This window comes from Canis lupus, chromosome 6, assembly GCF_011100685.1.
Source record: "Canis lupus familiaris isolate Mischka breed German Shepherd chromosome 6, alternate assembly UU_Cfam_GSD_1.0, whole genome shotgun sequence".
NCBI lineage: Eukaryota > Metazoa > Chordata > Mammalia > Carnivora > Canidae > Canis > Canis lupus.
Window position 1 is genome coordinate 37,341,301 of NC_049227.1, and position 25,551 is coordinate 37,366,851.

The window sequence follows — 25,551 nt, forward strand, 5'->3', positions numbered from 1 at the left end:
GGAAGCCCCAGAACAGGGCCCGTGCTGACCCAAACCAGGCACGGGGCAGTCAGCGTTCTCAAGAAGGGTGGCTCCGCTCATGGCACAGCCAAGACAGAAACCATCTTTGCAACTCACTTTTATTGTTTCTTTATAAACTTCCTCTCACATGGAGGAATATATTGTTATAGTCATTAGCTTATCTCTCTTTTTTTTTTTAAACTCTATGCTAACAGCAATGGAGCCAAGAGGAGGAAAAACATAAGCTACGATAGAAAGGCACTTAGAACCTGTTAAAATACTGATATCCTGGAATGTGCAACAACAAACCCACAACAACAACACGTACACCAGCCCTCTCGAGCCTGGTCTGTCACCGAGTCACATGCTGAGCTAATGTCACCTTTCAGTGCCCTGTTCCTCTGCTCCCTGGGCTTGAGTCTCAAAGCCCTCACCCCCAACTGGGGACTTAAGGCCTGGGTCCTGGGGGGCCCGAAGAAAGGAGACCAGCTCCCTCCTGCTTCACTCACAGCCCCTTCAAGGGGCAGAGCCAGCACTGCCAGGCCCTATCAGGGCAGGCCGGTCAGGGTGACCCCTCTAGGACAGAAGGGCGGTCCAGGAAAGGGTGGAGTCTGCAGAGCTGCTCAGAGGAGCAGCTGGGAGACCCTGGAACTGCTGGGCTGCCGCCGCCACCACTGCTAGCCTGCAGCTCCCTGTTCTACAGCAGGGGAAATGGAGTGCTTGGTCATGTGGCTGTGGAGCCAAAAGTCCTGACCGCCAGGCCACCTCCAGAGGGAACAGCAAGGGTGGGGGTGTGCCTATGCTGAGGCCCCCCGGGCCTGGCAGGATGGGGCAGTGGAGCACCAGCATCCTTAGCTTATTCCGGCCCATGCCCTGTGGGGGGTGGGGACACCTCTAGAACAGAGGCTCAGTTGGGAAAAGCCAAAGGAAACAGCCATGTCGTAAACCCTGGGTTCCTTCCTCTTCTCCCTTCCCAACAGAGGGGCCCTCCCATGGCTTCACCACCCCCAAGCCCAGGGTTTTCAGTTCGTGGCCTCTGGAAAGCTCGCAAGCCCAGCACTGACCTGGAGCCCTACCTTCCCCCATGTGCCGGCTGTGACTTGGCACCCCCAGAATGGGAGCTGTGCCCCAGCCTGGGATTGTCCCCAGCCAGCCTCCCACCTCCGTGAAACCCTGCGAGCCTCCAGAGTCCCAGGCCAGGCCCTGCCCCACCATTCCCTGAGCCGAATGAGGGCCCAGGGTCCTGGCGTCTAGCCTCCTCACTCAGGGCTCCCTGAAAGCAGAGGGAGGAGGCCCAGCAGGGAAGGGGCAGGGGAGTGGTCAGCAATCCCCTCGCTTTGGAGAGCACCCAGCCCAGAGAAGGGGCCGACCCTCAGGTAGTGCTGGCTGGTTTTGGACGGGCTAGTGGTGAGGGGCAGCTGGCAGAGCGGGCCTCCCTCTCTGAGGTTGGAGGCACCTTGTCATAGGGATATGGTGGCTTCTTTCTGTGGCTTTGCCTGCGTCTGTCTTGCTCTCCCTCTGGAGAGTGGGCCAGAGGGAAAGGGGTCCAAGAAGCCCCCAGAGCAGGGGCCCAGAGAGGCCAGGCAGGACGGGGACAGGTCTAGCAGGTGGGCAAGGCAGGGAGGGAGGGTCACTGACCCAGGCTGGCGACTGAATGAGGGAGGCACCAGGGTGGGCAGCCTGGGGGACCGAGGCGGGGGGCAGGGCAGGGGGAGGGCCAGAGGTGAGCAAGGCCTCAGCACCCGGGAGCACAGCCCTCCCTGGCTGGCAGGGCCAGTTCCCCCTCCGGAGCCTGGGACACCACCAATGACCTTCTAGCACCATCCTTGCTGCCCAGCTTTGTCTGGGGCTGGGTCCACGGGGGGGCGGGGGGGACACAGCCACCCAGGCCCCAGGGGCAGGAGGACATTATTGCTATTTCGCAGAAGACTTTCCGTTCGTCAGGGGCAGGGCCGCAGGTAGCTGTCCGCTGGGCGGTCAGTTCACCACGGCCGGCTTGAGCAGCACGGAGCCTGGCGGGATGACCACCCAGCCAGGAGTGAGTGCCTCTGGGCTGCTGGCCGCGGAGTTGACGCCCGTGGACAGGTCCAGCACGGTGCCGGGCAGCAGGGACAGTCCGTCGGGGCTTGGCCGGGAGCGGCTGCTCTCCGTCCTCTCAAGGGGGGTCTTGCGGCCCTCCATGCCCAGAGACCTGGCGGGCACTGCCCCACGCCCCTTCTCCCCCTCAGCCTTGCCGCCAGCGGAGCCAGCGAGGAGGGAGACCACAGGCAGGCCCAGTCCACCAGCCCCAAAGGGTGAGGGCAGCAGCGGGTTCTTGGCCAGATTGAGGGGCAAGACGGGGCCCGGCAGCCCGGGACCCATGCCCCCTGCACCCCCACCGCCCCCACCGTTGCCACAGGCCAGGGCACTGAGGTCAAGGGGGCCAGGGGCCAGGGGGAGGGGCAGGCCGGGCAGGCCCGGGCCTCCGAAAAGGGCAGCGGGGTTGGGGATGATGATCTGGGCTCCGCTGACATAGGGGTTGCCATCAGGGGTGGGCAGCGGTGGTTTGGGGGGCGGGCGCAGTTGCAGGAGCTCTTGCTGCTCGTGAGACACGAAGTGGCCGTGGGCCTTGATGTGCTTGCGCAGCGAGCTGGGGTCCGTGTAGCGCTTGTGGCAGCCGGGCATCTTGCAGTAGTAGGGCTTGTCCACGTAGTGGGTGCGCGTATGCTTGAAGCGGTCACTGGAGTTGGAGTAGCGCTTGTTGCAGCCCTCGTAGGGGCAGACGTAGGGCTTCTCACCTGCGGGGCGCGGCGGCATGAGGGGCCTCTCCCCAGCCCAGTGTCCTAACCCCCACCCACACGTCGGGCAGCCCCAGGCCCCCCACCTGACACCGAGACCTCCCCGAGAGCGCGGACTGTCTGATGTGGGGGACGGTGTCCCCAGCACCCAGCACGAGATCTGATCCCAGGTGGGGACGGCGGGGCGCAGCCACAGAAGCCAGCCCTGTGTGCCCCCGGCCTCCGTCCTGTGCTTTAATTTGCGGATGACATGACCACTTCAACCAGTGGTCCCACAAATCTGCGTGTGTACTCCCGGGAAGACCCACTGGGAGGCGGCCCAGGTCACCCCCGCGAGACGGCGCCCTGTGCTGTATTTGGTCCTGGCTCAGCAGAACACCTCTGGGTCCATGAAATGGCCACTCGCGGCCCTGAGCCTTTGAAATGCGGCTGGCCCAAACGGAGATGGGCTGTGAGCGAGGGGAAAAATACGCACCGGGTTGTGACTCCACAACTTTGTACAAAATTAATTCCAGCGTCTCATTGATAAGTTTTTTTTAATATATCGGATTCAAGAAAATATTTCATTACAATTCATTTCACCTATCCCTTTATCCTTTTTTTTTTAATGTGGCAATTAGAATTTTTTTTAATTAAAAAAATTTTTTTTTGCGATTAGTAAATTTAAAATTAGGTGTGTGGCTCTGTTCACCAGTGCCTGCCCCACGGTGTGCTGGAGCCCGGTGAGGAGCAAGCACACACTGCCTCCCAGGTGACAGCACTTGGACGATCACACGACATGCTGAGTGCTCCAGGGGTGGATGTCGAGGGTCGCACCCACAGGAGAGGCTTCAGCCAGGGGTGGCACTTGGAATAGGACTGCTAAGCAATGAGACTGCCCCCCTCCCCTCCGCCGCCTCCTTGGATGCGCAGGATGCCCAGCCGCCCAGCCCCCGCCCTCCAGCCCAGCTCCTCACCTGTGTGCGACCGGTTGTGGATCTTCAGATTTTCCAGGCGTGAGAAGCTCTTGCTGCAGGTGGGGCACCGGTGCGGCTTCTCATTGGTGTGTGTGCGGATATGGATGAGCATCTTGTACCTGCTCCAGGGAGGGCACAGGGGAGCTCGGCTCAGCTCGCCCGACACCTGAGCCCCTTCCCCCCGCCCCCCTCTCACCCTCCCTCACCTGGCGTTGAAGCCTCGGCCATGGCGGGCACAGCCCTCCCAGTGACAGCAGTACCCTGCATCCTTCTCAGGCTTGACGTGGTAATCGTTGACGTGATCCACCAGGTCTTGCAGGAGCTCAAAGAGCTGGTTACACTGTGGGGCCGGGGAGAGTTCTGGGTCTACATGGGGCCGCCCTGGCCCTGGCCTCGGCCCCAGCCCCAGCCTCCGCCCCCGCACTCACCTTGGCCCAGCGACACACCAGCTGTTTGGGCAGGGGTAGCTCTGGCGAGAGGCACTTGTCCTTGGGGGCGGTGAGGAAGGAGGAAGCAGGCAGGTGCAGGGCCCCTCCGGAGCCCAGAGGCAGGAAGAACTGGAAGGAACTTGGGACGCCATCCAGATAGCGCAGTGGCTGGAAGTCCTGGGGAAGACGGGAAGGGCAGAGCTGTCAGTGCTCCCACCCGGGCCAGCGCACCCAGACCCCCTGTGTCTCCTTCTGTGGCAGGTTGAGTCGCCCCCAGGGTCATATGTCCCTGTTCCTGTGGGTGTGACCTTAGTTGGAAATAGGGTCTTTGCAGATGCAGTCAAGTTAAGAAGTCATACTCGGGGCACCTGGGTGGCTCCATCGGTTAAGAGTCTGACTCTTGATTTCAGCTCAGGGCATGATGGCAGGGTAGGGAGATCAAACCCGGCTTCTGCTCCACCCTGGGCCTAGATCCTGCTTAAGATTCTCTCTCTCCCTCTCCCTCTGCCCCCCACCCCTGGTCATACTGGATTGGGGGGCACTAAATCCAGTGATGGATGTCTTCATAAGAGAAAGGGAGATTTGAACTCAGAGACACACAAGAGAGGGAAGAAGGCAGGTGACACCAGAGGCAGAGGTTGAAGTGACACAGCTACAAGTCAGGGAACACTGAGAGCCAACAGAAGCTGGAAAGAAGTGAGGGAATAATCTTGCCCAGAACCTTGGGACAGAGCACAACCTTGCTTCAGGCTTCAGCTCCCAGGACTGATGGAATAATACCTTTCTGTTGTCCTAAGCCACCTAGTTTGTGGTCCTTTCCAGAAAACCAATCCACCTCTTCCAGAACCCGCACGCCCTCCTTACCGGGGCACTGGGCACTGCAGGCAGGTCCCCATTGCCCTGGCGCTCGGGGGACAGCGAGCTGCTGCCATTGGGAGAATCCAGCCCAGATGGCGGTGACAAGCTGAGGTCCACCAGAGGCGCTGCCGAAAAGCGTCCCTCGACCTTCTCAGGGAACTTGGGGTTCAGCAGGAAGCCTAAGGGAGAAGCACTATTCAGGGACGCTGGAGCTGAGTCCTCTGAACCACCCTCCCATGACCCTGGGAGCAGACCCCAGCCACACTCCAAACCACCCTGGGACCCCAAGCATCTGAGCAGCCACCTGCACAGCTGACCAATGTGACTTTTGCCACCATGAGAGATCAGCCGTTGGTTAAGACCAGAAGTGGAAAGTACCCAGTGAGCAGGAATTGGAAGCCAGGCTCCTGGCTCGCTGTCACACTGGCAGGTAGGGACCTTTCTGACTCTTCCTGGGCCCCTTCCTGCCCTCACTGCTCCCTGTGTAACATGAGGGGTTTGGACCAGGCTGCTTCCAGAGCCCTCTAGCTCAGACATAGAGGTCTGGTTTTCAGGGTCCAAGGAAGCAGAGCAGATGTCCTGAGCTCCAAGCACCCCCTGAGAAGCACTTGCTGGGCTTGGTCCCCTCTCCCTGGACCTGACTGACCGGCTATGCTGCCTTGAAGCCCAGGAGGTGGGTCACAGGGCCTTTGTCACTGCTTGTGAGCCGCCTGCTCCCCCTTACTAGCTCCTCTATGTCCTCTCAGAGGCCTGGTTTGAATCCTGGCTCTGCTGTGCCAGCTTCATGAACTGGGCAGCTGCCTCCCCCCAGGGACAATGTCCCCTCCAGAGACGGAGAATAAAGGGACAGAGCTCTAAGGTGAAAGCCGTGAAGGGCCTGGTTACGTCCTGGGGGATACACCCCAGACGTTCTTCCCATTGCCATGGCTCCATCGGGGCCTGGGAGCCCCAGCCCCACCAGGGGTGCTGTACCTGAGGGCGGAGAGCCTGGGGAGCCCGGCGTGGGGCTGTCATCCACCAGGCCGAGCTCCCTGTGCAGAGCTCGATGCCGGACCACACTCAGCGTCCTCTCCCGCTTTTCTCTCGCCGCCCGGAGCTTGGTGATGCTCAGCTTCAGGTCGAGCGGCTCGTCCAAGGAGTGCATGGTGATGGGGGGCTGCGTTGGAGGTGGCTGCAGGCAGTGGGGAGTTCCCAAGCTGGTATTCAGGCAGGAACCTGGGGGAGGACAGGAGCTGTGCTGTGACACCGTGACCTCAGGCTTCTCCTGCTGCAGCCCCTGAAGCCGCCAGGGGAGGGAGGTGTGGATGTATAGCAGCCTGAAGGCTGTCTCCCTGGGAAGGGGGACCTTCCAAGTGGCTCTGGCCCCAGGTCGCATGAGTGCCAGCCACCTACTGAGAGCTTCCATCTCCATTACCCTCAAGTCAGTTCTGGAGGCAAAGCTCAGAGGGTCCATTTTGCCATGAAAACTGATTTTTAGAGACACTGCCTCAGGTCACAGAGCTAAGAAGTGGTGGAGCTACCAATTGAAGGCCAGACCTCCCTGGAGCTGGTCAGTGAAGTCCCAAAGGTCATTTCTGACCGAGTGGAAAGTGGTGCCCAGAATCACATGCCCAGCTTGAGCCTGAGGGCCCAGAACCAGGCCAAGAGCAGGTGTCCTCCAAGGAAGCCACTAGTGGTTCTCAGCTACTGATCACAAGTGCTGCTGGTGTCGGGGCTCCCGGGCAGCTGTGGTCACCTCCAAGGGAAGGCAGCTGAGAGCCTGTCTCAGGCAAGGTGTGCAGAGCCTGGCCCAAGGGATGGGGGTGCAGACAGGTGCCCTTGTGCTGAAGAGAGGTGCTGAAGAGAGGTGCTGATAGGCCCACGGAGCCAGAGGGCTCTGAGCCGCCACCAGGGGGCAGCTGGGGACTGTGGCGCAGCCAGGCCAGCCAGGGACAGGGTTGGAGGGAAGTGAACCAGCTCTGCTGGGTGGTTAATAAAATATATACCATACATCATTTTTTTTTAGTGGTGATGATACTCTTTTATTAGAAGTTCTCACACTGGTATTTTCACCATCCCTTAGAACTTCTCAATGGCGTGATTTTCTTCACATACAAATGACACGAGAGCAAGCAAGGTCAACGCTGTATTCCAAACTCAAAAAGTTTTTCCAGGGGCAATCCTTCCACATGTGGTCAAAGTGTATCCTTGTGTTTGCTAATTGGGGTGATTATACCCCAAAAATCTATCCGCTAAACAAGCCAAAACTATGAGACACTCCACGTCATTGACCATTCTTTCCACATTTTCATAACTTAATATAGAACATCCCTGTAACCGCCACATGGTACATGACCACACATTTCAGCTGTGTGCACACATGCACACCTCTCTCTCCCCCCGTGGGAACCAGAGATGCCCACCCGTGTGCAGAGCTGCTTCACGGAGCTGGAAGGAGCAGGACAGCCTTTATGGCCCCACTCATCTTTTTTCCCGGCCACGTACCTCAGCAACTTTAAACAGTTTTCTCTGGTGCCAGGTCCTGGCTCATCCATCTCCCCTGAAAAGCTCTACTTCTGCTAAGACCCTCCAAGCACACGGGGACACAACAAGGCAGTCCCCTACCTAAATTAGGACCCTCTGCTTCTAGGACATTCCAAGACCCTACCAGCTACATGGCAACTCTCGGAGCCCAAGGAGGGGCAGCTACACTTGGTCGTGGGACCCCATCTGTGACCCGACTTGCCCCAGTTAAACTGCATTAGGTAGGAGCAGTCAGATCCGTTTGGATTTGCCCCCCAGGCCACGCATGGGCCAGAGATGCCCATCAGGCTGCCACCTGGTCCTTTAGGAGCTCCAGACCCAAGGTGGGCAGGTGGGTGAGTGACAGTGATGGATGGACCTTGGGCCCTTCCACTCTCCCTCTGGCTGGACAGAGAGCTGCCCTCCGCCTGACCCCCCTCCCCTTATGTCTGTCTGTCTGCCTATCCCTCTACCTGTTTATTTTTAGACACAGGCCCAGTCCAACCTCCCTGAAGCTCCTCTGTGCTGGGAGCCTGGAAGGGGAGGAAGGAAGTAAATATTTATGCTGATTAAGAATTCAGGAGCCAGGAAGGGCTGGTGGCCTGGTCCTTCAGCTGGCCTAGGGCCACAGGCCTCCCCACAGCCTCCATCCCCCACCCCCAACCGGACCTTCCAGAGGAGGGGACCATGTAGCAAGATGGTTTGGGGACTGGGAATTCAAACTGACCCTGTGATTGGCAGCCCTGCCCAGGTAACAGCCTTTTTGGCATCTGCCCTTCTGCCCTAAGCCAGAAGGGGTCCAGGGAGGAGCCCTAGACCCTGGTTATCTTGTTCTGGAGATGTGCAGGAGACCTGCATCCACCCACAATTAGGGAGGCCCCGCAAAAAAGGAGTGTGTTAACCAGGGTGGGGCAGGCACAGTGCCCAGGTGGGAGTGGGGACTGCGGCACCCCCCTTAACCAGCAGGCCCAGTCCCCAGAGAGCCCCCCCACACACACTTCCTGTCACTAGGTTCTGCCCAGGGAGGCAGAGCTTCATTGGGATGGAAGCCAGAACCCAGTCCAGAGGCCCAGCCCGCCCCCCACTCCCGGGAAAGCCACCCCAAAGGCGCACAGCTCTCAGCATCCCCAACCCCAGGCCGGCCCCACCCAGGCGTCCTCCCAGAGGTGGCCCCACAGCAAGGGGAAGACCCCCTGTGACCTCCCCTGTCCTGACCTTGGCGGACCTCGAGGTGGCTCCTTCCACTCCCCCCTCCCCCCTCCCCCAGCCTGTAGACGCGGGTTCTGAACTGGGGCTCTGCTCTTTGTTCTGGGGCCGAGGAGCGGGGCGGGCGACCGCCAGGGTGGCACCGTCCGGGTCTTGGCGGCGCAGCGGGGCCCCCTCGGGAGGCGGCCGGGGCCAGCGCCCAGGCGGGGGGCGGGGGACCCGGAGGGCGGGCGCGGGGGGCAGGCGTGGGGCGCGGGGGGTGGGGGGGTGGGGGGGGCGGGCGGGAGGCGGCGCCGAGGTGGTCGCCAGCCACCGCTCCAGCTGCGAAAGGAACTAATTAGAGCCCGGGGAGCGGGAGGAAGCGGGGCGGCGCGGGGACCACCGGCGGGCCGCGGCCTCCCGGGGGCGGGGGTCACCCCGAGGGTGGGCCGCACCCCCCGCCGCCCCGCCGCCGGCCCAGACAATGGCCGCTATTGTGCGGCCGCCACGAGCGCCCCCGCCCCGCCCACCTGGGAGCCCACCCGCGGTGCGCACCGAGTCGGGGTGTCGGGGCGCCGCTGCCCGGGGCCCTCCTGGGAGCGCAGCCCGCCCTTGCCACGGCTGTACACATGGGGAAACTGAGGCTTGGGCTCACCAGGCTCGCGGCGGGCTGGACTCCGCTCTGCGGAGCGCAGAGGGGGCGCCTGGGCATACCCACCCCCAGAGGCAGGCCAGCGCCCTGTAAGGGGGGGGGAGGGACACCCCTGATTGCCCCGTAGTCCCCAAACTGCCCTTTCTCGGTCAGCCGTGGCCCTTTTGGCCTAGGACCCTGGGACAACGGCTCAGGATGCACCTCTCGAAGCCCAGTGGCCTTCCTGATCCCACACGGAGCAGGGAAGCAAATCCCCAGCCTCCCCTGTTCTGCTTTGGGATCATGGCTATCAACATGCACTTCCCAAAGCTGGGGACACCGAGGGCCGGGCGGGCAGCAAGCCCACTGGAAGCCCTGGGCGCACATCACCCCACAACAGGACCAACAGCCAGTTGCTGACAGCCAGGGGAAGAGCGAGCACCTGTGAAGGCAGGTGCCGGGCCCCCCCATCTTACAGATGTAATCACTGCAGCTCAGGGAGGTTAAGTGACCTGTCCAGGGTCACGCAGCTTGTCTGCGGCAGACCTAGATCACAAGCCCAGGTGAGTCCAGAAGCCAGGTTCACCAGACCATCTGTGCCCATGGATGTGTGCGGAAGGGAGGGCAAAAGCCCTCCCGCCTAGCACCCCATCCTTTCCCAGGGGTTTGTGGGAGTTAGGTACAGAGCCTAGGAGGGGTGGCAGGCGGTGGGTGGGCGCTGGAGGGGCGAGCTATGGCCGGTGGGGGGGGGCCCACAGGGAGGCTTGGAGAGCCGAGGGCAGATATGCTGCCAAAGCAAACGGCCCCACATTCCTGGGAACTGCTGCGGCTCCCTCCCTGCTCTGGCCAAGGGCTCCACCCTCCTGGCAGCCCAGCGGCAGGGGCTGGGGCAGGGGAGACCTCACCCTCTCAGCACCCCCCACCCCCCTGAGCGGGCAGGCCCAAGTGCGGGTCAGACCACCTGGGTCTCCAGCTCCACTCTGCTACTTCCTGCCCAAGTGATAGGGCAAGTCACCTCCCTGCCTCACTGTCCTCACCTCGAAAATGGGATGATGGTAATAGTAATGAGAACCCCTCCTTGGGTTTTGGCTAGTGACGCACACATCCAGTGATTTCTTAATGTTTCCCATTATTATGTCATATTCAGCAACTGAAACAATGCTGGGCACGTAGTAGGTCCTGGTCACCCTTGTTGAATTAACTGTCACCATCACTGAACCGTCCAGCCTTGGCTAGTCTGGAGCTGTGAGGACAGCTCTGTGGGGTGACTGGCCTCCCGTGTCCACAGACAACACAGTCTCACCGTCACCTGAGCATGCCCGGCCTTCATTTTAAGGTACAACTAAACAAGCTTGTGCCCCTCAGAGAGCCTCAGGCATCAGCTGTCCTGTGCAGTGGCCACAGCTGACCCAAGCCACCTTCCAGGGCCCAACTGCTCGAAGAGAAGGAGGGGGGCCCTGGAGGCCCGAGCAGCCCTGGGAGGAGCAGGCCTCCTCCCTGACCCAGGGGAGGGGCTTATCCTGAGGCCTCGCCCAGCCCCAGCGGGTCCCAGGAGAGAGGAGAGGGGCCAGGGCAGGCCGCATTTCCTGGAAGCCCTGGAAGCCCGAGGGGTTCGCCTTCCTGGGAACCTCTCAGCAGGCAGGCCCCTCCCTCCCCCATCCCAGATGGGCCCTCAGCCAGCCCTGGGGGGCCTCCCCAGATTCCCGTGGGAGGGCAGACCCCACCCAGGTGGGAGCGCCAGCACCCCAGGTGACCCAGCCAGAGCCAAGCTCTCTGCGCTCAGCTGTGGGGGCCTCAGGAAAGCCCTCAGCCGGGCAGCACCTGAATAGCAGTGGGTGCCAAATCTCACTCGGGCATGTTTAGATAGCGCTGCCAGGGCCAGGCTAGCTGCTCCCAGTCCCCTGCGCTCTGGCCCATGGCTGTGGGGCCTCAGATGGGTCCCTGTGGCCCCGGTGAGCCTTAGTCACAAACAGGTACCACATAAGGTGTCAGGTGTCAGCTCACCGGCAAGGTGGGGACCCAGGACATCCTGCAGGGAGAGGCGGGCCAGTGCCTGGCATGCAGGAGATGCTGGCAACTAGTAGACTGAGGATTCTGGTTCCTGGCCGTGGGGGGGGGTGGTGCCCCATGCAATCCCTTGGCCTCCCCAGGTCACCCAGATACTTCAGCAGTGCTGAAGCTGGGAGGCTCAAGGCTGGCTTCCCCGCCCCTGTGCCCACCCCCTCACCAGTCCTGGCTTCACCAATGCCACCAGGCTGGGGCGGGGGACAGTGAGGGTAGGGAGGAGCGACTCACTCATGGGCCCGGCCCACACATGCACACTCACACAGATGTGCATGTCTGTCCGGCTGCAGGGGCCAGCCTGGCACAGAAGCCTCCCTCAGGCCGGTGGCTTCCAGGCCCCCATCTCAAGGGCCTCCACCCCCTGCTGCCTGCCTGCCTGCAGCCACCTTTGCACAACTATGTCTGGTATTTTCCTGTCTGCCCAGCCTGCTTGGGGGGTGCAGGGGGAGAGGTGGTGCGTGGGGCTCTGAGCACTGCCTGCACCTGGGCCTTAGCCAGAGGCGAGCCCGCCAAGCAGCCCCCACGCCCGCCCTCGGACTGGGAAGGGAAGGGCCAGGCCCAGGCTGCCCAGATCCCTGGGAGGAGCTGGCGCAGGGCTGTGGGGAGCCAGACAGGGACACACACCCACTGAGGCCTCGGCGGGAGCAGGCCGGGCCCTGCTAGGCAGCACTGCCACTCATGGTGGACAGTCAGGGCTGGGCACTGTGCCAGAACTCTCTGGGGCCGCCACAGGCAATGGCCAGTATCCCACAGGACGCAGGCGGGCACTCACAGCAGCCCGACATACGGGCACATGCATGTGTGTCACACCTGTGCCCCAACAGCATACACACAGGACACAGCATGTGACCAGCATCAGGCTCTGGGACCCAGCAGTTACGAGAAGCAGCAGGGATGAGGCCCGGGCCCCAAAGGGAAGGAAAACTGCACTTTCCCAACCAAGTCCGGCTCTAAGACAACCCTGTGAGTACCTCCCTGGGTCCTGGGGGCTTTTGCCACGGCCCAGCCCTCCCACTGCCCTGGGACAAGCAGCAGGCCCTGGACAGCACCTGCCAACTCTGAGCAGAGGCTGGCAAGGCGGGCTCTGGACTTTGGCCCTTCCCTCCCTCCGCCTCATTTACCCCATCGCTCAGTTATGCATTCCAGCAGCAGGCCCTCCACCCCACTCCGTCCTGGGGGCCCACAGATGAATGAGGATGAAAGGCGCCCAGACCTCGGTGGGGGAACAAGAGCAGGAGGGCTGGGAGGGCTGCTCCTAAGCAGGGAGACATGGGGTGAAGTGCTGGGGCATTAGATCCTAACTTGCTCTGCAGGCCAGACAGGCCAGTCTGCCTCGGGCTCACCATCTCCATCCATCCTCACAGCCCTGCAAATTAGGTGCTAGCCTCTCCATTTTCCAGAGGGGGAGATGGAGGCTGAGAGAGGTTCAGTCACCCGCCAAGGTCACAGAGCTTTGTAAGTAGCACGTCTGGGGTTCACTACCAGGTTCTAAGGCCCACACTCTTTCTGGGCCCAATGCTGTAGAGGCCTGGACTGCGGCCCAAGAGAGAGGCTGGGCCAGGGCCTGGAGGGCACTGGGGAGCCATGGAGTGCTCTACACAGAAAGCACCCTCTCCCTTTCCAGCCCACAGGCTCCAGGCCTCAAGCGCTCCCCTGCGGCACCTCCTTTCTCAGGATCCTCCTTCTCCCATGAGCCCGATGCTCACTCATGGGTGCCAGGTCCCGCTGCACAACCTTCCACATTCCCATATTCTCCTCCATCTGCCATTCCCCTCCTACCCCTTCCCGCAGCAGGTCTTCCCTGATTCACCCTCCCGGGCCTCAGACTCTTGCAGCCACGCGTGGGCTGTTCTTCCAGGGGCCTGACAGCCGAGCAGAGGACCTGCTTCTGTCCCCAGGCTGCCGAGGACAGTGTTCCCAGCCCTGCAGGGGCCTGTGCTGCCTGCCACACTCATCCAGGGTCCAAGTCCTCACTTGTACCATCATGTCACCAGCTTCTGAACGTACCTTGGGTGCCCAGCCCTACACACAGAGTGCCATGCGCACTGCCCCCCACACCCGTCTTTGGCCCTGGCACTTACCCCTGCACCTGGCATTTAGAGCCTCACTCCAAGAAGGGAGTCCTGGAGCAGGTGAAGGCCTCATGGAGCAGACCACCGCACTATTTCCCACGGCGCCCACGCTGTGCTAACTCCTCCCACTAGCAGGATCTGTGCAGTGATGCAAAGTGCTGGGGGCTCCGAGTCAGAAACCTGGCCCACCACAATCTGATGTGGGCCAAGCTCTGGGCCTCAGTTTCCCCACCCGGGAAAGGGAAGCACTGGCCTAAAGTAGCCTGGAGCTTGAGAACCCTAACCGCTCCCTAAACATCACCATCGCACCTGCCCTCTCTGCTTTTCCTGAACACCTGGCACTCAGTGTGTGTTGGTTGAATGAATAAATCCATTTGTGGTACCCAGTAGCCAGGTGAGGTGGGTAGGTATGGAGGGGCTGAGGCCCAAAGAAAGAAGTGGCTTGCCCAAGGTCAAGGTGAGAGGCAGGGCCTGGGCCTTGACACAGAGGTCTCTTCCCCTGCAAAGGACCCAGGAGGAGACCTGGACGAGGACGAGGTGGCCACTGTTGCCCTGGTTCAGATGGGATGACTGGCAGGGCCCAGTTCCCCCAGCTTCTGTCCTGCCATGCCCACCCAGCGTGGCGCAGAGCCCACCCCAGAAGAGCCAGCAGCCAGGCCCAGGAACTCTGGACTCCACCCCTAGCCCCCCACTATCCCCTGCCTGCAGCCCTTTCTCCTTGCCCCCCTTCCCGTGCCCCTCCCGTGCCCCTCCCCTCCTTCTCCAATTCAGCAGCAAAGCAAATCTAGAAGCTGGGGGCAATCTCCAAAGCCAAAAGGAAACAGCCACTGGGTAGGGCCCTGCCAGGCCCGGCCTGCTTCAGGCCCTTGGGACCCATGGTCCAAAGGACCAAGCAGGGTGACCACTAGGTGTCCTAAGGTGGTGCTGCGGTCCCTGTCTGGAGGAGGGTGGGGCTGGCAGGCAAACAGCCAGCCGTGCTGGCGGGGGGGGGGGGGGCGGGCGGGTGCTGGGGGGGCAGGCTGCAGGCAGAGCTTTAGAACAGGCGGGACAATGGAGGGCCCCACAGCCCAGGGGCAGAGATATCACAGCTCAGGGTCAGTCAGCCTGAAAGTGTGGGGCTGGGGGCTGGGGGCTCTGGATACAGGAGGCAGCGGCCCAGGGGAGAAAGGGCTCAGGCAGGCCGGAACTTGCCAGCCAGATCCAGCTGGACGATGGGGCGAAGGGAGAGAGAGAGGCTTCCCCAGACGCAGCTGCCCCCACGTCAGGGCCCAGTGTCAGGGCATCCTGCCCCGCTGCCCCTGCAGTGCATGTAGGGCCTGTGGTGGATGGGGGGCCTGGGGCGGATGGGGGGCCTGCGGTGGATGGGGGGCCTGGGGCTGATGGGGGGCCTGGGGCAGATGGGGGGGCCTGGGGTGGATGGGGGGGCCTGAGGTGGATATGGTACCTGTGCAGATGGGGGCCTGGGGTGGATGGGGGGCTTGGGGTGGACGCAGGGCCTGCGGTGGATGGGGGGCCTGCAGTGGATGCCGGGCCTGGGATGGATACAGGGCCTGTGGTGGATGGGGGGGCCTGAGGTGGATGCAGGGCCTGGGGTGGAGGGGGGGCCTGTGGTGGATGCAGGGCTGGCAACAGTGGAGCTGAGGGGATTCCCAGGTTGAACTGACATTTCAGGGGCCAGGGCCAGACTGTCTTAGGCTCCGGTCCCTCTCTGTCCCTCCCTGACCCCAAGTGACCCCAGGCCAAGCCCTTGAGTCTCCAAGCTTCAGTGTCGCCGCCACCCCCACCCCCCGCTTGCCCCCACCAGCCGCCTCCTTACTTCTAGGGTCCCAGGGGGCACTAGCCTGTGAGTGCGTCTGTGTAAAGGAGACGCAACCCTCTGTCAGCTGGGCAGGACTGCTTTCCCAGGGCTGACTCAGGCAGGTCTGCAGCCTCCTGGGGCCTCTGAAGCCTCCCACCCGCCCTTGGCTGTGACTGGAGGAGGGGGCCCAGGGGTGGGTCAGTCCCCTCCCCGGGCAGCCATCTGCCAAGGCAGGAGTACGTGTGCACACACATGTCGCACGCTCCATAGCGGGGCCCTTCCTGTGGCGGGTACTACCTGGCTTCTCAGGCCTCGAAGACAAAGGGCCTGAGGAAGCCCCAGCCTCTCCCCCGACCCCCAGTCACAGCTCTAGAAGATTCTCAATCCCTCTGCCCAACCCCCACCAGGGGCATCTGGAGCAGATAGAAAGTCCCCCCCCAAAACTGGAATCACTTCATATCTCTGTGCCCCCCAGGCTCCTCCCAGCCTGACCATGAGTTCACCAGAACCCTCCATCCCATCTGGGAGGGAGAGGAGGAGAGGAAGGCCAGAGCTCCAGGCCTCTGCCCTGCACGGCCTGAGGCCTGAGGGAGTGTGGAGAGAAGCGTCCTGGCCAGGATGGCAGGTCAGGCTCCGTAGAGGCCCCCAGAGTTCCCCTGGGAGGGTCCCACATCACCACAGCTGCAATGAGAAGAAGGGCCAGGGACCCCCGCAGACCTGGGCCAGGCCTCACCTTCCCGTGGAGCAGTCTGGAGCCAAGGCCAGAAGGATCAGTACCAGAAAGGGTGGAGGCTTGGGGGCCCTGTGTACACAGCTGCTAGGGCCACCTTGGGTTCCCCTCAAGAGCAGGATCCCTTCTTAAACCAGGTGGGAAACTGGCCACCAGAGAGCACCCCCCAGTCCCCCAGCCAGAGCACACCCAGGAACTTGGGCCCAGATGCCCACTGGTCCTGCCTCATCCTCAGGCTTTAGTTTCTTCATTTGTCAACAGTGATCAATGGATCTTCCTCACAGGGCTGATGTGACAATTTCAGGTGACAGATGTCAACACCTGCAAAATTCCCTGGGCCACTTAAGGCAGTGTGCTGATTTTTTCGGGGAGTCGAAAAAATCAGGGTGTTCCCCAGGCTGTTCCATCCCCTGACCAACGTTGGCACCCTATCCCTGCCTTCCTAGGGGCCTAAGCTGGCATTTTTATTAGTTGGAGAGACAGCAGGGGTTTCCAGGGCTGAGCCGGAGGCAGGAGAGAGACCAGGGTCTCTGTGCTTCAGGCTGCGCCCCTACACAGAAACCCCCACAGTACATCGTTTCCTGTCCCAGCAGCAAAGCTTCAACCCTGGCTGGTCAGCAAAGCGCCAGAGGTCCTACCGGAGGTGCACGATGCCGCATCCCCGCCCCCAGCCACACCTGAATGCACCAGGGTGGCGCTGAGTAGGCCACCTTAGAAGCCACTGGGGCAGATGTGCAGATCCCATCTCAGAGAGGTGCCACCCCGGCACACGTCTGGGCCACACACCTTTCTGGCTGCCCTGACCTCACCAGCCAGGGATCCTCCCCAACTCTGGGTGAAGGGGGGACCAGCCGGCACCTTCCGCCAGTCACCCCCTGGCCTCGGTCATCTGTGTGAAATATAAAACGACAATAATAATCCTGAATAGAGGGAGGCTTCTCTGCAACCCCGAAAAGACCTTCCCCCCTATTCCACCCAGCTCGGGCCTCTCCACTACAAGCCGAACTCCCTGCTTGGGTGAGGGGCTTCCACAGACTCCCCTGGTACATAACCTGGGGGGGTCATCCGGTGCCTGAGGGGAGAGCCAGGAGCAGCCATCTCCCCCACCAAACCCCAGGGCGCCTCCCAGCACCAGGGCCCCACCCCGACGCCTCCCAAAAAGCTCAACTGCAGGCTCCAGCCCCAACATCTGGTCCCCCAGGCACAGCCGTCGCCACCCTCCCTCATCCTGGGATTGCCCCCAACTCTGCCCAGCACCCGTCCCCACCCCCTCACCCAAGTGGGATTCCAGGCAAGTCAGGGTGGATGAAAATGCACATGGGAAAATGTTGTCAGGAAAACACATTCTTCCTCCTCTACTGCAGTTCAGACCCCGGGAGGATTAGGTGGCAGGAGACACTCCCACCGCCTGGGGCCAAGGCCAGGCCAGGGAAGGGGGGGTGGGGGCTGCAAGGTGGGGTGAGAGGGGTGCTGGCCCAGGCCCCCAGGAGGGGCCCTGGCAGGGCTTTGTGTTCCCGCAGGCCAGTCTGCCCTCCGAGGGCACTCCCAGCAAGGGGAGCCCAGGCACAAGACATGGCTGTGGCTACCCATTCGCAGCTGGCTTTTTAGAAACAACAAAAGCTTTGGGGGGACGCGGTTCACACGATTGTTTGAAATGAGGTTTTGGGATGTCTGTGGCATCCAGTTATTCATACTGGCTCCACCCACGGATAATTGAGAGTTGGATTTGTTGGCCTGACCCCACTTCTCAGCATCCCCCCCACAACAAGTCTTCTCACGGACTCCAACTCGGAAAGCTCACCTTGTCTGACCTCTTGGTTTTATGGAAGAGGAAACTGAGACCCAGGAAGGGGTGGGGTGATGGAGGGGTGGGGAGCCGGCCCAAGGACCCCTGGGAGTTGGTGGCCTGGCCCAAACTCAAATCTAAGACATCAGATTCCCAGGCCAGGGGCTTTTCCCAGTTACCCTCCAGGCTGTGGCCTGGCTCTTGTGAATCCCCCAAAGCCACGGACTCTAAAAGCAGTGGTGCCTGGAAGTGGGGTGACTCACTGTCTGGCTTCCTGGGGCACCCCCTCCCCATCAGTGAGGGAGGGACTGGCAGGTGTCCCTGTGTAGAGAGCCAGGAGAAGGGAGAGGCCCCCCAGGGGACCTAGGCCAGGGTCACTCAGGGGCCGTAGAGCCCCAGCTGGAGGGATTTAACACCAAAGGTCAAAGGTCACAGACAGAGAAGGGCGGGCAGGCTCTGGGGGTCAGAGGGTCAGCGCTAATGGCAGCTCCGGAAAGGAGGGGGAGGGTAAGGAGCTACGGAAAACAGGGCTGCTTCCAAGGGGTCCCCAACCCCCATACACTGTGCCCCAACGCCCTGGCACTGCCTCATTCTTGGCTGCTTGCAGACAGGGCCAAGGAGAACTGGAGGTGGGCTGTAAAACGGGCAGGGCTGGAGCTTGGAAGAGGTGTCCTCGGAAGAGCTCCCCAGGTGCAGCCCCTCCCCCAGAGTGGGCCAGGGCCAGCTGGGAGGCCCAGCCCAGGCCCAGAGGGGAGAAGGAGGAGCAGAGGGGGAAGGCTCCGAGGTCACGGGGAGGGATGTGTGGGCTGGGCTGGAACAGCTGTGGCGCTGTGGCACCGGGAGTGGGGCTTGGAGAGGGCTGGGTGGGTGGGCAGAAGGAAGCGGCCAGTTTCTCCTTCCCTGAGCTTGGGAACTGAGGAAGCCCCTGGGGGGGCAGGGTGTCTCCTGCGGGTCTCTAGCATCGGCTCGGCCCCAGCTTCCCTCGGGGCTGGAAGACCCTCAGGAAGGCTGCCTCGAAAGCCCACAGCTCAGGCCCTGGCCCTGGCCTAGACCGAGAGCCACGAGAGCCCAGGCCTTGGCCAGGTCCCCGGCTCGCCTGGCTGCCCCCTCAGTGTCAAGCGTTCCCTTTAGAGCCAAGATCCTGGGCTGTGATGGCTGGGGGCCCAGGGCTCCTCCCAGGATCCCTTCCCGCTTCCCAGGCCCCAGGGCAGGGCCAGGATCCCTGCCACCATCACTGCCCCGGGGGGCCAGGCCAGGAGGGCCCTCCTGGACAGGCAGACGGGCAGCATGCTGCCCTGCTGTGGCCCGAGGACCTGACCCGCCAGGGCAGTGTGCCAGGGCCTCCAGGTGCCAGCCTAGATTCCAGCCCCGTTCCAGGGGGCCTGCGGGAAGCGGGGTGCCGGCATCTCCCTCCCTCGGGATGCACCTGCCTCACCCCTCCCCCACTCCTCCAGACCCTCCTGCGGGCCGCCGGGTCCCCTGCCCCCTTCACTTGGCCGGGTTCTTCTGCTTCCACGCAGACAGCAGTGGACAGACAAGTGCCAGCCCGGCCTCCGGCTCCGGGTCCTGACCCCGCAGCACCCCCGGTCCCGACCCCCAGGGACGCCTCCCTCCCTCCCCCCGGCCCAGGAAGGGCCCGGGCTAGCCCGGGGCAGCAGGGGGGAGACTTTCCCGGACGAGGGAGGAGACACCTTCCAAACCCCGTCCTGGAAACAGCCCGGCGCAGCCGTGGGAAGGGGCGGCTGCCCGGCGCCCCAGACAACTTCGTGCCCAGGCTCCAGGGCCCCCCCGGCCCGCAGCGCGCCCCCTCCGCGGCCGCCCAACTTCCCTGCCGAAGTTTGCTCCCGCCCCGGGCCCGGCCGCGGCTCGGCCCGGCCTCCGGACGGAGGGAGGGAAGGAGGGAGGAGAAAGACGGAGACGCGGAGGGGACGGGGCCGGGAGCCGGCGAGGGAGGGAGCGCGCGAGCCCAGCGAGCGAGGGAGCGAGCGCGGGGGCCCCGGCGAGGGCTCACAATGGCCCGGGGCGAGGCGAGGCGCGGACGCGGGCGGCGGAGGCGACCCTCGGGGCCCGGGCCCCCCGCGCCCCCGCGCCCCCGCGCCCCGCCAGCCGGGTCCCGGCCCCACGGCGCGACGCCCCGGAGCTTCCTACCTCGGCGGCGGGGGCGGCGGGCTCCGGGCTGCGGGCTCCGGCGGTCGGGGGGCGGCGGGGGCGCGAGCGGGGGGGGGGCCGGGGCGGGCGGGCGCCGGGGCGCGAGGCTCACGCGGCGCGGGCTCCCCTGGCTCGGCCGCCCGGCGCCCGGCCGCTCCGCCACATCTGCAGCTCCGGCAGGGAAGGTGGCCGCGGCGGCCGGGCCGTGCGGGGATGTCTTGGAGAGGGAGGAGGAGGGAGGAGGGAGGCGGCGGGAGGAGGGCCGGGCGAGCCTCGGAGGAGGGGGAGGAGGAGGGGCGCGGGGGGCGGCCTCGCTCCCTCCTCCCTCCCCCGCTGGCTCCCTCGCGCCCGCCCTCCCTGCAAACCCCTCTCGCCGCGGCGGCCCCAGGCCCGGGGCGCCAGCTGCCAGGCGGGGCGTGCGCGTCGGGGGAGGGGGCGGCCGGGAGCCGGCGCGGGGCCGGGGGAAGGGAGGCAGCGAGGGCGGCGGGGCCGCGGCGAGCGGCGGGCGTCCCCCGCGGCCCCATCCCCGCGCCCCCCACCCCCGCGCGGCCCCGCCCCCGGCCCGAGGGCAGCGCTGGGACACGGCCGGGAGGTGGCCTGGGGGGGCGGGGGGGGCGGGGGCGCGGGGGAGGGATGTCCCGCCCTCGGGGAAGCCCGGGGAGGGGGCGGGCGGGCCCAGAGGAAGAGCCCCGGAGACGGGGAAGATGGAGGAGGTCGCTGCGGCCGAGGGGGCGGGGGGCCCCTCGCCTCCCCCCCGCGGGGTCACCTTGGCCAGGCCCCCCGCGGCCCCGGGCGGCGGGGAGGGCGGCAGGAATGCCTCTCCGCAGGCCCTGATTTCTCCGCCCAGCCCAGTTCCAGGAACGCGCGGGCAGCGCCCGGCGGGCAGAGGCCCCGGCTCGGGATTCGGGGAGGCTCAAGCCGGGGTTCGAGCCCGGACGGGAGCCCCTCCCTCGCGTCCCAAGCCGGGCTGGTCCCCCCGCCCCCCCACCCCCCGTGCCCTCGGGACGGGCAGGACGAAGTCCGGCCGGGAGCGGTCCGGACTTCCGCTCGGCCCTAGTCTTGGTCCTAGCGGTTGGGACTACCTGCGTCCCCAGCCCGAGCGCTGGGGATCCTCGATCGCGCCCCGACCCTCCGCGCTCCCTCCGCGCCCCTGCGCGGCGCCCGCCGTTAGGACGTGGAAGGAGTGGGTGCCGGCGAGGGCGAAAGCCCCGCACCCCCCTAAGCTGTCTTTTCCCTCCCGACGTTGAACCAGACTCGCGTTCTGGTGTGTCTCGTTTGGGCCAAGCTGGAGCCCCTGCCCAGTTACCTTCTTGCCGCTCTGCGGTCAGGTGGCAGATCTTGGTTCACAGTTGGCCTCGAGGAGTGCAGGAGAGGAAGAGCATCCTCTGGTAGGTGAGGCATCTGACTCCGAGTGCATCTGCTGCCGCTGTCCCCAGCCAGCGCCTGAAGCCGGCGGGTCTTGATCATGCAGCATCCTCAGCTCCTGGCACCGCGCTTTGCACCTAGTAGGTGCTCAAGACATTTTGCACTGATGGATACAGGGTAGGTGCTCCTTACATGTTAAGCGAATGTACATATAGTAGGTGCTCCTGGCTGTTGCATAAATGGACACAGAGTTCCTGCTCTTACATGGACACACAGTAAATGCTTATGATATTTTGGGCAAATGGATACATAGATGGAGCTTATGATGGTTGCATGAATGCACACATAATAGGTTTTCATGACTTACAGGAACAGACGCAGAATAGGTGCTTATGAACTGTTGGGTGATACATGAAAGGCCTATAGGCCCCGAAAGTAGCGATTTGGAGGTGACCTCCTCTGCCCCCACCCCACCCCGATTTCCCTCGTGTGGGTAATGTGGAGTGAGACCTGGTTAAATATTAGCCGGCAGATGGGCCTGGGGCAGGCCAGCTTTGGGACCCAGCACCTTCCAGGAGGGGGCTGTTAAGGGCCGACTCTCCCAGTCCTCCGGGTGCGTGGGGAGGGGAAGAGGCTGAGGGCCGCAGAGCGCCCCCTCCCGGCGCCCGGGATCGCGGCGATTCAGGCTGCTGCGGGGCCCTGCAGCTGGAGGCTCAGTGTCCTTCAAGCTCGCCAGGTCCGGCTCAGGCCCCCCGGGAATCTAGGTATATTGAAAAAAGGTAAGAAAGAAAAAATAGGTGTACAGGGGGCTATTTCTTCATCTGTTAATAACGCTTATGGCGTGCCTGCAGGGTGCCAGGCGCTGTGCGACAGTGGAGACAAAGGTGAACAACCTCAGCTGTCCTTGCCCTCAGGGGTCCTAAAATCAGTCCGGTGGCACCTCCATCTCCAGGATTGGATCGTTGGAGATCCAACGATCTCCGAGCTCCCAGGGGCACTTGACCGTAAGAAACCTTTACAGCTGGAGAGCCTTTCTCATTGTTTTTCTACACCCACTTGTTTTCACAGACAGGCAGGTTGCTCCCAGTGAGGACTCTGAGTTGGGATTCTGACTTCAGGATGATAATTAATACTACCTTTCTAAGGTTGTTATGAAGATTAAATGAGATGCATTAAAAAATATATATATATATTTTAAAGAATTTTATTTATTTACTCATAGAGACACAGAGAGAGTGAGGCAGAGACACAGGCAAAGGGAGAAGCAGGCTCCATGCAGAGAGCCCGACGCGGGACTCGATCCAGGATCTCCAGGATCACGCCCTAGGCTGCAGGCAGCGCCAAACTGCTGCGCCACCGGGGCTGCCCTATTTTTTTTTTTTTTTTTTTGAGAGAGAGAGAGGCAGCACAAGCAGGGGGAAGGGCAGAGGGAGAGGGAGAGGGAGAAGGAGACTCCCTGCTGAGTAGGGAGCCCAGAGGGGGGCTAGTGGGGGCTTGATCCCAGGAGGCAGATATCATGACCTGAGCCAAACTCAGAGACTTAACCCATTGAGCCACCCAAGCACCCCAAATGAGATACATTCTTTTTCTTTTTTTTTTTTTTTTAATAATGTTATGTATTCATGAGAGGCAGAGACACAGGGAGAGGGAGAAGCAGGCTCCCTGTGGAGAACCTGATGTGGGGCTCTGGCCCAGAACCCTGGGATCACGACCCCAAGCCAAAGGTTGAGATACCACTCAAACACTGAGCCACCCAGGTGCCCCAACAAGGTACATCCTTAACACATATTAGCCATCACTACCTGGTATCCACAATTCTAGGACCCAGATGGAGTCCCCTTAGCTGCAGATAAACTCTTAAATTTGGCTTTTGCAAATCCAGCAAGAGTGAAGAACTATATAATCTTGGTGGAGTTGACCCAACCAGAAACCCCCAATTCTCAGCTGGACCAGTTATTTTTGTCTTGTCTTTTTTTTTTTTTTTTCTTTTCTTTTCTTTTAAGTATGCTCCATGCCCAACGTGAGGCTTGAACTCACCACCTGGAGATCAAGAGTCACATGCTCCACCAACTGAGCCAGCCAGGCACCCCCAGATGATTTACTTTCATTATATTTACAATAACCCTGAGAGTGAGTCCTATTATTTCCCCCATTTTACAGAGAAGGAAACTGAGGCTCAGAGAAGGAACTTGGCCAAGGTCTTAGAAGCTAGTGGGAGGCATCATTCAGATTTCAGTTTTAGTTGATCTGATACCAAAACTTGTGTTATAAACCACTATCTCCCTAAGGCGTCAGGTAACTTATGGAGTGGGGGGTATAGGACATTGGAGAGGGCCAGGCTCTGAAGGGGTTTTTCTGGGTTGTGCTTTTCTGAGACACAGCACCTCCTATAGCAGTCAGGCCAGGCTTGGCTTCCTCCTTAGTGAAAGGTGTATAAGGAGAGATGTCTTCCTCCCTACCATTCCCCTGGCTTTCCTCCCTCAAAGAGTCCTTACTCTGAGCACCCAACCTTTGACACCGTACCTGCTCCCCTCCCTTGTGTTACAAACTGCCTCCCCTACTAGACTGTAAGTTCCCCAAAGAGTAGGATACAAGGTCATTTTTTTTGTCACACCCCCTGCAGAGCCTGTCACATAGTAAATGCTTCAGAAATATTTCTTCTATATTTGTGTCCCCGCAAATTCATAACTTGAAGCCCTAACCACCCTCCACAATGTGATACTATTTGTAGATGGGGCCTTTGGTAGGTAATTATGTTTAATAGAGGTCATAAGGGTGGGGTCTCCATGGTGGGATCTGTGCCCTTATAAGAAGAGGAAGAGAGATCAGAGCTTCCCCTGCCCCCCCTGGCCACCTGAGGACACAGCAAGAAGGCAGCCATCTGCAAGCAAGGAAGAGAGTCCTCACCAGGAACTTAATCTGCCAGCACTTTGATCTTGGACTTCAGCCTCCAGAGCTGTGAGAATTAATGTGGGTTGTTTGAGCTACCCAATCTGTGGTATTTTGTTATAGCAGCCTGAGCTAAGATAATTGCTGACAGATATATTTGGGAGGCTGAATCTGGTCTCCTAAACCTTCAACAATAAAAATTTATTAAATATCCCATAGGTTCCAATTTATTCAACAGATGCTTATTAAGCTCTTATTGTGTGTTTATTCATCATTTATTCAGGGCCTACTATGTGCACTAGGCTAGGCAACCCTACCCATGTCTTTAAGATCTCCCAGTCTGGGGACGCCTGGGTGGCTCAGTGGTTGAGCATCTGCTGTTGGCTCAGAGAGTGATCCCAGTTTAGGAATCGAGTCCCACATCGGGATTGAATAAATAAGTAAAATCTTAAAAAAAAGAAAAAAAAGAAGAAAGAAAGAAAGAAAGAAAGAAAGAAAGAAAGAAAGAAAGGAAAGAAAGAGAAAGAAAGAAAGAAAGAAAGAAAGAAAGAAAGAAAGAAAGAAAGAAAGAAAGAAAGAAAGAAAAGATCTCCCAGTCTGGTGGGGACCCCTCACCTATCAGTACCCAGAGGGGACGCAACTCCCTCATTCACAGATGTGCACACTGCAAAGAGGGTGCCCTGCACAACATAGATACTTAGTAAAGGACTCTTCAATTAGCGCACAATGCTGGGTCCAGAGAAACTCAGAGGTAAAAGCACAGTTCCTGTTTTTCCAGAGCCTTTAATCTATTCAAGGAGCTGAAAGTAAATAATACAAGATGGCATAAAGAAGTGAGCCCTATAACCTACATTGTAGATGTAGGAGACAACAGGAACCGGGATGGATGGATAGCAGCAAACTCTAAACTCTAGCCCTTGATCTTAGCTAAGCCATGAAATTTCCCTGGGCCTTATTATCCCTATCTGTGAAATGGTGATCCTCATGCCTATTATGGGGTTGTGTGAGCCTCAGTGCAGAGGGCACATGAGGCCTTCCTGAAGTCTGGTGGGGAGAAAGAATGCAACAAATAGTAGCTATTGTTATAAACGAAGCCTACAGCCCACTGTGAGCCAGGGCCCAAGAACAAGGATGGAGTGATGGAGGGAGTGAGATCAGGGTGACTTATTAACCTTGAGCTCTGGCCTGGTGAGCTCTCCCGTTGGCGCTGGCTTGCTGTGCCTGCAGGGCTGGGGCTGACTATGGGTGGGGTGTTTATTCTGGGAAACAGCCCTGGCTGCTCCTCACACCCTGCTCCAGTGAGAAAAGAGGGCTTCGAGTCAGAACTGAGTCCTGTGCTGGGTCTGGCAAGTATGAGCCAGC

General features: G+C 61.2%; 1 protein-coding gene and 1 long non-coding RNA gene across 6 annotated transcripts; one reads left to right on the forward strand and one right to left on the reverse strand.

Moving 5' to 3' along the window:
* Positions 1-101: 101 nt before the first annotated feature.
* On the reverse strand, positions 102-21,397 carry GLIS2 (GLIS family zinc finger 2). 3 transcript variants are annotated; one of them, XM_038540556.1, is made up of 7 exons: positions 21,242-21,397; positions 5,992-6,234; positions 5,026-5,198; positions 4,162-4,338; positions 3,940-4,073; positions 3,734-3,852; positions 102-2,777 (listed from the first exon to the last, which is right to left on the reverse strand). In XM_038540556.1, the coding sequence occupies exons 2-7, from the start codon at positions 6,161-6,163 to the stop codon at positions 1,978-1,980; spliced, it is 1,575 nt and encodes a 524-aa protein (XP_038396484.1). In that variant the 5' UTR covers positions 6,164-6,234; positions 21,242-21,397; the 3' UTR covers positions 102-1,977. The 3 variants fall into 3 exon arrangements, with proteins under 3 accessions (XP_038396484.1, XP_038396483.1, XP_038396485.1); XM_038540555.1 differs by lacking the exon at positions 21,242-21,397 and adding an exon at positions 19,936-19,988; XM_038540557.1 differs by lacking the exon at positions 21,242-21,397 and adding an exon at positions 10,375-10,438.
* LOC111096311 lies at positions 9,737-17,419 on the forward strand. 3 transcript variants are annotated; one of them, XR_005360934.1, is made up of 5 exons: positions 9,737-9,900; positions 10,485-10,673; positions 12,226-12,364; positions 12,766-12,856; positions 16,595-17,419. It is a non-coding gene; the product is annotated as an uncharacterized LOC111096311 (long non-coding RNA). The 3 variants fall into 3 exon arrangements; XR_005360933.1 differs by lacking the exon at positions 16,595-17,419 and adding an exon at positions 13,981-14,415; XR_005360932.1 differs by lacking the exon at positions 16,595-17,419 and adding an exon at positions 13,026-13,960 and having other exon boundaries at positions 9,740-9,900.
* Positions 21,398-25,551: the final 4,154 nt, after the last annotated feature.